Source organism: Gavialis gangeticus, unplaced genomic scaffold (assembly GCF_001723915.1).
Source record: "Gavialis gangeticus isolate Ggan-Ray unplaced genomic scaffold, GavGan_comp1, whole genome shotgun sequence".
NCBI classification, from domain to species: domain Eukaryota; kingdom Metazoa; phylum Chordata; order Crocodylia; family Gavialidae; genus Gavialis; species Gavialis gangeticus.
Window position 1 is genome coordinate 90,671,297 of NW_017729024.1, and position 13,007 is coordinate 90,684,303.

The following is a 13,007-nucleotide window of genomic DNA, read 5'->3' on the forward strand; positions in this document are numbered from 1 at the left end:
CGCGCCCTAGAGTTTCCAAATGACCGCAACAACCCACCCCCGATGCATCCCCAGCGCCTCCCCCCTCCCCACGGCCCCTCTGTGACGGCCCCTGCGGTCAGAGGAGCCGCTGAGCCCCGGCGGCCGCCGCCGCAGGGCACCGGCATCGCAGGCTGCTTCCAGCGGCTCGGCTAATGCGAGGGGGGGATTGCTCCTGCTTCGCCCTCGGATGGGCAGATTTGCTTGATGCCTGCTACTTTCTCTCTCTGGGGACGGACCTGCCTTCTGCTTTCTCCCGGGAGTTGTCCCGACCGCAGCAGCTTGCTTTCAAGAGAAGCTCTTGGAAAACTATCGCATCCGTGTTACTTTCCCAGGGGCTTCCCCCTGCGATCCCTGCAGGCAGGTTGTTCTTGGGGTTGGGAAGGATATTCCTCCAGATGCTTTTACTTCTCAAGGCACCCAGAAGGGGGTAATACAGTTGTGGTAGCTGGGAAACTCTGCAGAGCTGCCTACTGACTTTGCAGACCCTGCAGAAGTAAATCTAGCCTCTCCCGGCTGGTTAGGGACAAATGCAGTGACTGGCCTGGACAGGGAGAGGTTTGGATGTGCTTTCCAAAACACTGAGCTCCTTACAGCAATAGGGACACATTTGTCTTATTTTCCCAGCAATTTGAAGGAGCTATAAAGGAAGTGTGTTACTCTGCAGATGCACTTGAGCTGTTGAAAAGGCTCTGAATGAACAAGCTTATTGTCATGTGAAAATGACTGTGTTTCATTTATTCTGGCAAACACTACCACTTTTGGACCAAAACATCTGTCTTTTAACACCATTAAAGAAACAGCATAAAACCAAGCTAGCCTAGAAAGCTGCAACATCGCCTCCAACAATAAGGACATTATTTGATTTTTCCTTGCCTGCTTAAGGTTGGGCTCCCTGCTAAAATTGTGGTGATTTTATGAAATGTGAATAGCAGTAGGTTAGGAACTGAGTAGAGAACAGAAACTTATTCCACACAGGTCGTGAAAAATGTTCAGGCTGTTCAACTAGGGGTGTGTGGACAAGGCATCATTTCACAGACATGTCTGGAAGTGGTGCCTTTAGAAAACTCTGTTCATTTTTGCACACTTTAATATGAGAAAGATGTGGATAAATGTATGAAGTAGTAGCAAAAATAATGAAAGGCCAGCAGAAAATGACATATCAAGGCGGCTTAAAAGTCTTGGTAAACATTGGCAAAATGATTCTCTACAAGTACCTGACAGGCTCAAGCCGTAAGAAGGGAAATAAATTGCTAAGGATTCATAGGTTGTTAGGGGCTGGAAGGGACCTTGCAGATCATCAGGTCTAGTCCCCCTGCACTAGGCAGGAAAAGACAACTGGATAGGAAAGGAATAGCTAGAAAAATGGGTTTGGTTTAGGGAAAGAAGTATCTGGAATTTTAAACTTCTTGACTCTGGACTAACCTCCCAGAAAAAGTGGGTTGATATCCCATCTCTAAAAATGTTTAAAACTATGCTGGACAAAAACATAGAGATCTACAATTGAAAACTGGCTTTGACTGGCAAAAAGAAATGGACCATTTCTAACTTTGATGAGTCTGTTCAGTCCATAATAATGTTGAGTCATCCAGCATCTGATTTTTGGCATTTGATTATTCCTCTTCACATTCGTCTAATTTCCTCCCACCCATCTATCTCTTTCTCTAGCCCCTTAAGTGCTAACACTCAAACTAAAGTTATTTTCTTTGTTTTCCAGAGCAGAATCAAATGAATCAAACTGAAAATGATAAGCCACATAGTGGCCATGAGGAAAAGAAACAGTTATTCCTTCCCAATTGGAAAGTGAGTATTTTTGCAGCGTAAAAGTGATCTGTTATATTGTCTGCTTTTGTTTATCCTTAACCTTTTTTGCCAGAATTGGCTAAGTGCTTCTATAGCACCTAATTATTGTCTGTTGAAAAGCTGTAATTTACAAAAATGCTATCAAAACAGAGCGACCTATGTTGCTCTTTTATAGAACATGTTCTTCAAGATCTGTACCATGTTTACACTCTTCTTCTGATTCACAAAAGTACATTTGAACTTGAAAAAAGTTCTGTAGTAGAAAAGATCTAGAATCAGAACTCAGAATTCACCATTTCAAGCTCAGTATTTTGGGGCATATGTAAGATATTTGAGTTATTTCCCTTTACACTGAGGAAATCAATTCTGGCAAGTGTATAGTGTAAGTTGGCAGATGTTGACTTTTGAACAGCCATCAATGTAGTGGTGTATTTGGCCTTATTTATAAGATGTTGTTTGCCTATTATAATATACATTACAATGTTACTTTCAACCATTATTGTACTTTTAACCATTATTGTACTTCAATTCATTAATACACCCAATACACTGCAAAAAAGAAACTTGCAAATACATTTAATTAATAAAGGGGAAATTTTTCAAAAGCACATTTGGAAAGTGAGGTACTTGACTTTCAGTGACAGCTAAAAATATTTGGCTGCCTACCTTCTCTTTGTGCCTCAGAACAACCTCTCCTTCTTAATGGCCATCAGTCTTAATGAAACCTGAGTGGAAAGCAGCATTCTCTCACAGTGCTTGCCAAAAGAAAGTGTACTGAACCAAAAAGTCATTCACACAAACCAAGAAGTCATTATTTCCAGTCACATTCCCAGCTGGATCATTCTACCTGCAATGCTTTCAGAAAAATGCAGCCTCATTAATGCTGCTTTGTAATCAAATCCAATCCAAAAGTACGTATGTAAGGTTTTCATGTAAGGTATGTAAGGTTCTCAACATTTCTCTTGAGTTGTGTACTGTGTACAATGACATGCACTGTAAAATATTCAGAGCCTGCACACAAAATGTATGTGATGGTATATATGTAATGCTGAGAAAGCAGCATGTTCTTCTTAGCATTTAATGGCTTTTTAAGAGAGTGTCCTAACAACAGCCTGGACCCCTAATAGTCATCTACAAGTGCTTAGTCTTATACCAGAGGCATAACTGGCTAGTACTCTGCCCTGGGCAGTGGCAGCACGTGGTGCAGAGGCACCATCCTGAGGCTTGCTGGTGTTGTAGGTGTAGAGGGGAGGAGGGTGCAACACGTGTGTCTAGTGAACAAAAAAAATGCTGATTTTCAGTGACAAAATAAGAAGTGACATTTCCCAGTTCCACCCCCACCTCTTGCATTCCCGCTGCTGCAGGGAAGGTGCAGAGTGCAGGCAGGAGGTATGAGAGATAGGAAGGTGAGGCAGCTCCATTCCAGCATCCCCAGTCACCTGCCAGTTCTACCCCCCCACCTCTACAGTGGGAAACCTCCAACCACTCCTCTTGCACTCCCGCTGCTGCTGGACCTGCTGCAGGGAGGGTGCAGAGTGCAGGCAGGAGGCATGGAGGACAGGGGGGTAGGGCACTCCACCAGCTCCATTCCAGCACCCCCTCCTTAGGCAGTACCTGGGGCTCATGCCCCACTCATCCAGTCATTGTTACACTACTGCCATTGTAATTCCAGGTTAGTTAGATTTGAAAATCAACTTTGAGCCATTTCTTAGTTAGGTCATCAAGGGGAAAAATTACAGAAGTTTTATATTTAGCAGGCAGTGAGATCTGTAATCTGTTATAACCTCTAGAAAATCTAAACTTCGGAACTTCCTGCAACAAGAAAAAGTGTTTGTATTTTTATATAATACCACAAAGGTGTCCTAAAGACAATATCACTATTATCCTGGATGGGCTGTAAGTACCACATATTATAATATATATGGTAATTTCACTGCTGCCTTCTTCACCTCTTGGCAATTGTTGTTTCTCATCATACTTTTATACTGTAAAATCTTTGACATGGGGATTATCTTCTTGTTCTATGTATCTGTTGATGCACCATAGGACTCCTAATCATGACATCTAGGTTTTACCCATAGTAAAAGAAAAAACCTTTTAAGTAATTGTCAGAGTTCTTTTTCAGGTCTGGGCCACTAAAAATTAGAAATGTATTTTATATTTTTTGTAGGTACCAGAATTGCTGTCATGTCTTGCAAATGTTAAAAATGGAGAGTCAACACACCAGTTGCTTTTGAAGGGAACACATGCCTCTCTCTTCCATACAGTGCGTTTTGCCATAAAATCTAATAACTGGGAGACTGAAGCAAAAAACAAACAACATTTGCTACCTCATGAGTTATGCAGTGAGTCACAAGAACATGTAGCAAAGGAAGGTGCTGATTCACTCACAACAGCAGTGAGAACTGCAAACAAATTTCTGTCTGCCTGCTTAAAGTGGCTGTCTAAATCAAAGACAAAGCATTCTACTGCTAGAGGACACAGAAAACCTAAACACAGCAGGCAGTTGCCAGAGCATATGATTCCTTACGTGCTTTTAATCAGAAATTGTCTTCCCTTGTCAACTTCTTCAATCAAATCCAAATGTTCCAAAGGAGAAATATTATGCAGGATACAGTACTTTACATTGGGCCTCTGGAAAAAGGAAAAGCCCAAGCCTTTATCTAAAATTTCTCCCATTTCTGAGTTGCAAAAAACTGAAGGTGAGCAATCTGTACTTAAGCTTATTTATGAATGGCATAAAATAGTACAAGGGAGATTAGTTAAGAGCACTAGCATGGAATTAAGAAAGGAAAAACATAGGCTGAGTATCCAGTGACTCCTGACTGTGGGACCTCCAGCATTATCCTATGAAGTCATTTTAAAATGATGGGAGTCATTGTGACTTGAGACATAGGAAAACAGACCACCTAAGGCATTATTAAATATTCCATAAAGAAAAAACCTGCACTGGTGGGCAGATGTGCTCACCAGTCTACTATGTTTATCTCCATCATTTATTCTGCTATAAAAACATGTAATCTCAAAGTAGACAGAATCATGGCAGGCACATGGAGTGACTGTATTTTCCATGGTCTCAGGCCCTTGGCACATGTCCATTTAATGGCGAAATGGGATCTGTTCCCTGATCCCAACAATTGTCCCTCCTGCATCGGCAAGTTGAGAGCTGGGTGCCTGGTGAATTGGTGCAGTTCCAGGGCTGGGACCAAGCCCCGGATGATTGTCAAGCGCAGCCCTGGGACCACACCGGAGCCAGCTGGAGACTCGTGTGGTCCCAAGGCTGGAATTTACAATCAGCTGATTGTCAGTCTAACCCTGGGATCACACTGGAGGCTCCAACTGGATCCTAGAGCCCCAAGCACAGGGGTGTCAGAAAAACCTCACGCACAGCCTTACTGCACATATGTTTTTTCAAGGTGCCAGTGCATGGGGCCCCAAGACCCAGGAGAGGTTTGCCAATCCCAGAGTCCACATGCACTGGGGATGTCAGAAAACCACATGTGTAGCTGGGTTGTGCACACAATTTTTAAAGGTTCTGGTGCACAGGGACTCCAGGATCAGAGAATCTGTCCCCATCCTAGGCTCCCAGTGGCTGGGATGTGTCAAGTGCCTTACTCTGAAGCTCCTTGGGAGCTGCAGGGCAGGGCAGACAACCTACCAAGTCATGGACAACCCAGAGGCTCCCAGTGACTTACCACCCCTGGTTCAGCTAATGAGCTCCTCTGACTTGGCATCTTGAAAACAACAAGGTACAGCCCTATGCGAGGCTGCACTGCAGGGCTGTCCTCCTACCAACACAGGGGAGCTGCCAACCAAGCCCCACCATGCAGCAGGCATCCAGGCAATATGGAAACCAGTCACAAAAATATTACACATATTTTGTGGAATAATTTTGTGGCTGGTTTCCTGTTTTGGTATGCCATTAGTTGCCTGGATGTGTGGCCAGCCAGGTAACTATTTTAGACATGATTAACTGGTTAATCACATTTTAAGTGTAACGTCTATCTGTGGCTTCAGCATCTAGTTAAGTTAGGCTGTCATTCAGCACTGGGATGATTAATTCTTCCAGCCCTATGTTGCTCACAGTCAGCTCAGTGGAAATCTTGTCATTCATTCCAGTGGGAGTTGGATCTACCCTTCAGTCTCATTGAAACAAGGTCATAGACTGTGAAATCAATGGGCCTTGAAGTGAAATGGTATCAACTATCTTGTTTTTTTCTGTCTCACTCCACTGACCTATAACAGATCTTTTCTGACTATTGAAGCTGACCTGCATATGCTGTGACCTTCCTGAGACAGACTCCATCATAGCATCATATCACCTCTCCTACTTGAATACTAGAATGGAGAGTCAATGCCAACTCAGCAATTAGCCTCTCTTTTGTTTTCCATGAAACTAATTGCATTTATAATGACATATGCTAGGCACATATGCTAGTTCCATAGAATTTTTGCATCCTACTTTTCTAGCATGCTAGGCTGACAATACTAAACTGGGCTCTTTGCCTTCAGAAACACTTCAAGTGGTCATGGGTGCATCCCGGATGTGGAAGGCTGGGGCACAGTCCCACAATGGTCACCTACTGGGAATCTAGAGTCAAGGGGTTAGGGCAGAGGGAGCAGGCAGGAAGAAGACAGAGAATGCAGGCAGGAATAAGGCAGAGAGAGAGCCAAGGATCATGGAACAAGCCAGAAATCAGGAGCACTGAGGCTAGACAGAGAAGGCTCTGTCTTGATGCAAGCTCACAGAGCTCTAATGGGAGTCGGCTGAGGGCACACAGGCAGCAGGCAGTCAATCCCATCCAGGTTATCAGGCCCAGCTGGAGCTTGTCTGGGCATCAAGCAGACAGACTCCTGGCACAGGTGAAAGGCTGCAAAGTGCATATCTAAATCATCTTTAAGGTTTCCTGAGCTTCAAGCAGTCTGATGTTTGCCCTGTGCTATGGAGCAATTCAGAGAAAAAATGGAAAGGCACGCCTGATGTTGTGCAAGCTGCTATCCCCAGAAAGGAGGTGTTTCAACAGCTAAAGATTCCTGGCTCGTCCAGTGTCTTATGCTCCCTGGGGATTTCTCTACATAAGAGATTTTCTAGGTGTCTGGTTAACCTGGTTCTAGATGCTTGCTGCTTTGCACTACCCAACAAATCCTCCACAGGGTCTACACCCAGGAGATCCCAGCTGGTTGATGAAGCTGTTGTTAAAGTTGTAGTGGAACAAGGCAGCCTTTGGATTTGACCTTTAATGAACAGAACAGATATTGGCAATGCAAATTTTCCATGCTGCTCTATGAATATGCTTTAACTATGGGACAAAGGGGCCACCTAGAAGGGTGTGAAACAGCACAGTTATTGCATATTGATGTCTAGGGTTTGCCTGTTGCTGATATTAGCAATAAGTGTATGTACTCTTGAACTCTGAAGATTGTTCTTGTTGCTGTTGAAGAGAATCCCCCCCACAATGGTTTCAACAAAAGGATGAGGCCTACATGACCCAAATTTTCCCTTTTAGCTTACCAAAGATAGGTACCTAAATTTATATTTAGGCACCTCAATTAATAAACTAAATTACAGCACTGCTGAACATCCAGACATCCCTGCAGTGTTACAGCTGTTTCTTGTTCATTTTCCTAAAAAGTGCCATTACATATGATGTTAACATCATAAATAACTTGTTGCTGCTTTCAGAAACACAACATATCAAATTCCTCAATCTGAAAGATCTGCAGTGGAAACTGTATAAAGGCATTGTGAAAAGGAAGCAGAAAGTGACAGCTTCACAGAGAGAAGCAAATTACAGACCTTTTAGGATATTCGAGGAAAAAACAACAAAGGCTGAATACATCATCCCTTTGATTTCTAAGGACTAAACAGTTGCTTCCTTTCTTCAAGGAGTTTGTGTTGCAGGTCCTGTTTGTGTCAAGTAAAGCCTGAATTTAAATGAATGGAGAATTACTGCAGTTCATAGAAAATGCCAATATCTTTGTAGAAATAATAATAATAATCCTAGTAGCTTGTAGGAATTCATTGTGGAGCCAGGTTCCTATTGTGCCAGGCACTGTGTAATTATAGAAGAAGAAAAAAAGATGACACTCCAGGCCTCAAAGCGTTCACAAAACTAGGCAAAACCAGTGAATATAGGCTGACATAGGGAAGCACAAGGAAAGAATGAGAAATTATTTGCAAAAGAGTAATTTATTTTTATGTTGGTGAATAAGTTCCTACTGCACAACTTCTGAGTGTGCTTACCTGATTAAAATCATGATGAGCCTTGTAGTGCTGTTAGTTACACCAGTTTTACACCCATGCAAATACCCCTAATTTAATATTAGACCCAAAATATACAAAATAATTTGTTTCTGTCAGTGTCAATAGACAACATGGTTGAATGTTGCCTCCCGATATGACCACTGCAGGTAACATGGGATGAGATGTGAATGAGGAAAGAAGATGTTTATATTTTTACACCAATAATTGTATATTAATTGAATTGATCCTAGGGAATAATCCAGGCACAGCTAAGCAGCAACACTCATTCCCCAAAACTGTTCCTCCATCTCCCCTGCATGATGCAGCTTTTCAGATGTTGCTGATGTATAAAAATTCATTGTGTGAATATGATCATATATATTTTGGATGTTTGTTTTAATAATAATACCAATGAACTGAAAAAGACACAAGTGCTCTGTTACCAATTTTAATATTGTAATATTCAATCCCAAATGTTTTACAAAGTTAACAGGTCAATGTACAGATTATAAATACTATTGAGTTCACTCACTATAGCATCTCAGAATGAAATATTGGGGCTGTTTAACAGTGCACAACAAAACAACAGTCTCCAGTGAAACTATAAGGGGAATATGCTAGAAGAGAGACTGGGTCCTGACCTAGAATTTGGCTACAAAATTTGATTGATTCCCCTGTCTTTGAGAAACATTATAAATTGTCTGGATGTCAGTTTTATATCTTCTATAAATGACATCATCTAAAGCAGAACAATAGTACCTTAACATAGTACAGTGGGAATTATTTTAGCAACAACGCAGAAAGGAGGCTACAATGTACTAAATCACTAGGAATACATTCTTGCAGCATCTGCTTTTTTGGGGATAACCAGGCCTTCTTTGTTTCTGAGATCTGATAGTATTATCACATTATGTAATAATCTGCAAGCCAAATATTGTGTAAAATTCATAAAATTTCTTTAAAAGCAAAAGGAGAGATCTCCTAATTTCTTTCAGACCTATGTTGAATCAGTGAACACGGATGCACTATGGTGCTTATGTAACTGATTAATATTTCAGCACTTTAATTCTAAGGAAGATGAAGGAGACAGTATATTTGCTTTCCCTATCAGAAACTGCAGGATCATCTCTGAACCAGAGATTAGTCATGTTAGAAGTGATAGAAAGTGTATTGGCACTTAATACTTGTCAGATCTCATTTTCTAGCATAGGTTTTATGTTTTGATGGTAGTATTTTAGCAACAGAAAAAGGTTTTTAAAAACTTAATATTCTTATATTCTTTCAGTGAAAGCTTAGAATTGGTAGAATTCTAAAGAGTTAGGAAAAACCCTGAAATTATATGATCCAGTTTTTTTATTTCTGTTTGCTAATAACTTCAACTTTTACCTACTTAAAGTTACTCTTCTCATGTTGGTGGTGTTGAGGTAGCTTTCAACAAGTGTCTGGTACTGGTATGTGTTTCATTATTTATAGAACTAGCAGCAGACTGAACTCAACACAGTTTAATGGTCAATTTTCCTTCACTCTATGTTATGGTAGACAGTGGATCTTCTTGAGGCTGCTACAATTTTAGCAGATGCTCAATGAGCATGGCCAGAAGTGATTCCTGTTCCCACTCACCCCCGAAGTGCACTGTATTTTCCTAGGCAGACACGGTTCTTTGGGTAAATCTGATATCTTTTATTAGACCAACTAAAATAGCTGGAACAATCCTTTGCAAGCTTTCGGGTACAAACACTCTTCGTCAGGCTGAAGAAACCCTTCCTCAGCCTGATGAAGGGTGTTTGTACCCGAAAGCTTGCAAAGAAGAATTTTTTCCAACCATTTTAGTTGGTCTAATAAAAGATATTGAAGTTACCCAAAGACCAGCCTACACCCCTGTATTTTCCTAAAATCTTAAGAAGAGAAGCTATTTTATCAAGGAATTGTTATATGTCAATTTAAGGGTGATTTCCCACTTAATCAGTCTTTTTTTTTTGGATTACTAATAGGTTAAAATGCAGATGTTTGCTTTATTCTTTTAAGAACAGCATTTTTTGGTTAACTTTTCCCTCTAGTTCTCAGATACAGTCACCTGTGAGGTAAGAACAAGAATGGGAAGGTTCAACTTCAAGAAAAAAAACTTAAACAGTTATGAGAAAATTAAAGTCTGTGTACAGTCCACATTATCTCTTTCAACAATTGCTAAAATACTTAATTCTTAAGTTAAGTAGTTCCATGGAAACAGGCAAGATTTTTAGTCATTCATTTTTACTGGTAAAATGCCCTATCAGATTTGGATTAGAAGAAGAACAGATTGTAAGAAGACACAAACCAATAAACAGAGGCATATTGATTTCTAGGCATTCAATAAGAAGTCCTTTTGGCACCCAAGAGAGAAAAATGGGCTTAACTAGTGGTACAACAGACATGACATTTTGGTCCTACATCTAAAGATTTTTCAATTATTTTTTATTCAAAAAGATGCTTACTTGGAACAGTATCTCCTTTACCTTCACCTTGATTTGCTTTCTATAAGGAAAGGTCGGCCCATTCCCAGATACAGTATTTGCATAAAGGGTATCCCGATGTTTTGTTGATATTTTACAAAATGTTCATAATACATCCACTTTAAAACATATACTTTGTTAGTACTTTACAACAGAATTTAAAGCCCCGCAGGTACTTTGCCAGAAACATTGTCAACATTTGTTTTTGAGCCATTTCCACCTTTATATAAAATATGCCTAATTATCATGAGCTAGATCCTTTGCTTGATCAAAGCACTGCTCTGGGCCAAACATTGTGAAATGTACCAAGCAAACTTTAAAAGTCCTAAGAGGCCAGAATTTCAAGTTTTGTATCTGATCTACTTTCACAAGCAGTTGGAATCAGTCAACTATCCACACCCCCTGTATCTGATTAGAGCACAATGCTACTCTAGATAACCTCCACGGCTGTGTTAGTTACCCCGGGGACAACTAGCAGTGGGACACCTTCTGCTGTTTCTAGTTGTCCCTGGGGAATGCCTGTGCCACATGTCCTTTGGGGAGTGGCAGGTTACCCCAGGTGGGGTAGGGGAGACTGGGGCCAGCACTGTGCTGGCCCCAGCTACCTTATCCTTGGGGCCTCCTGGGGCTGCAGTGGTGGGATCCTGCCACTCAGAATCTGGCCGGCCACTGGATTGTGGCTCTGGCTGGCCAGGTTCCAGTTTTGAGCAGCATGCACTGCCCCTGTGTGCGCCACTCAACTTTTTTTTTTGCATGGGTTTTTCAGACCCCTGGATATTTAGGGGTCAAACCTGCCCCCACCCCGACATGTCTGCTGCACCACATACTGCATGGCCACACTCATCTGGACACAGCCCATGGTATCATTTCACCCCTAAAACATGGGGGCAAATTTATTTCCACTGAAAGTCAAAGGTCACTATGCCAGCCAGCAATGTCCAGAGTGTAGCAGTGCTCTGGCCAAGCTCTTTCCACCTAGGACCTTTCACTGGATCCAAAAGGTATTGGCGCCTTGGACTCAGACTGGAATGTAAGCACTAAAGAATATAAGAAAAACATTTTTACTAAATCCAGCTGTACATATTCTCCATCTCTTTCATCCTCTAATGCCCTCTGTCTTGTCTATAATCTGCTCCAGGACCCAGATATTTCACTCCAAAAGACAACCAGAAGAAAGTATATGCCAGGAATTACAGGATATTAAATTGCATCTTGCATGAGGGTGCAGGGGACTTGAAGTGGCATGTGCAAGATAGCAGGCAGTGTAGCTAGTAGCAGAGTGGTTACAGCATCTTGCTGCCTCTCCAGAGGTGGGAATATGAGTCCTGCTCGAAACGTGTACCAAAGGCTTCCCCTCTACTCTGGGCTGTACATAGGTACCTAATCATTCAGGCTGGGAAGTCAAAGAAAGCCACATAGGATACTAGCTACATTACTCACTTACATGCTGTTATTTATAAAACCTGTTGGTTTGGTGCATTTTTTCTGCTACTTAACCAGAAATTTGGAGAAGAGGCAGTAGGCTTTGACTAATTAGCTCTGCAGTAGATGTCTTGCATCTACACATGCAGTGCTATTAGGCAGGAATAAACTAATTTAACTCCGCAGCAGGATAGTACTTGTATTTACTTGTATTTACAAGTACTATCCTGCTACAGAGTTAAATTAGTTTATTTAGATAGTATTGTATTGGATAATATTTACAATACTTTGTATTTACAAGTACTATCTTGCTGCGGAGTTTTTTACTCCACAGCAATGCATGTATAGACACTGATGGGGCTAGCTGGGGCATGAGGGTACTTCATTGTGCGGTTGCCTGCTGGCTAGCTCTGCACTGAAGCACCCTTATGCCCCAGCCAGCCCCTCCACAACACATTATCACCTAAATATTTAGGAGATACCAAACACATGTAATGTCTCACCTCTGCGCTCCCAAGTAGCAGTCGTCTCCCTAAAGCCTCATTTATTTCCTGTCCATTCCTTATATGTTCTGTCGTCTCTCACATCTTTGCTGTCTCTTTAGTTTAAGGCTTATGAGTTTTTTGGGGGTCAAGAACCATCAACCTGATCCTGATCTATTTAATGCTAGTTTTTACTTAACTACATTATCTCATTCTATATTTAGAACTCTGTCCTGAAAACACTTGCACACATGCTTAACTCATTTTAGTCACATTGATTTTTCAAAGAAATTACAAGAATCATTTAAAATTAAAGATCTGCACATAGGCTGCAATCCTGACTTCACATCCATTTTCCACCCATTTAGCTCAACTAGCTGTAGCAGAATCCTGTTTGGGGTTTTTTTTATAATGGTATATAGATGAGCTTGAGGGTGTAGCAACCTTTTTGTAAGTGTGTCACAAATTTGCCCCAAACCCTCCCCAAGTGCCACTCTGATCCCTTTCCCCTGTGCTCCCTGCCAAAGCTGCTGCTTCTGTTTTCTGTTC

At 41.5% G+C, this 13,007-nt stretch overlaps 1 protein-coding gene across 1 annotated transcript; it reads left to right on the forward strand.

The window, feature by feature from the left end:
• Nucleotides 1-1,593: 1,593 nt before the first annotated feature.
• On the forward strand, nucleotides 1,594-7,893 carry LOC109297549. The gene is made up of 3 exons (XM_019517370.1): nucleotides 1,594-1,821; nucleotides 3,992-4,523; nucleotides 7,505-7,893. The coding sequence occupies exons 1-3, from the start codon at nucleotides 1,747-1,749 to the stop codon at nucleotides 7,684-7,686; spliced, it is 789 nt and encodes a 262-aa protein (XP_019372915.1). The 5' UTR covers nucleotides 1,594-1,746; the 3' UTR covers nucleotides 7,687-7,893.
• Nucleotides 7,894-13,007: the final 5,114 nt, after the last annotated feature.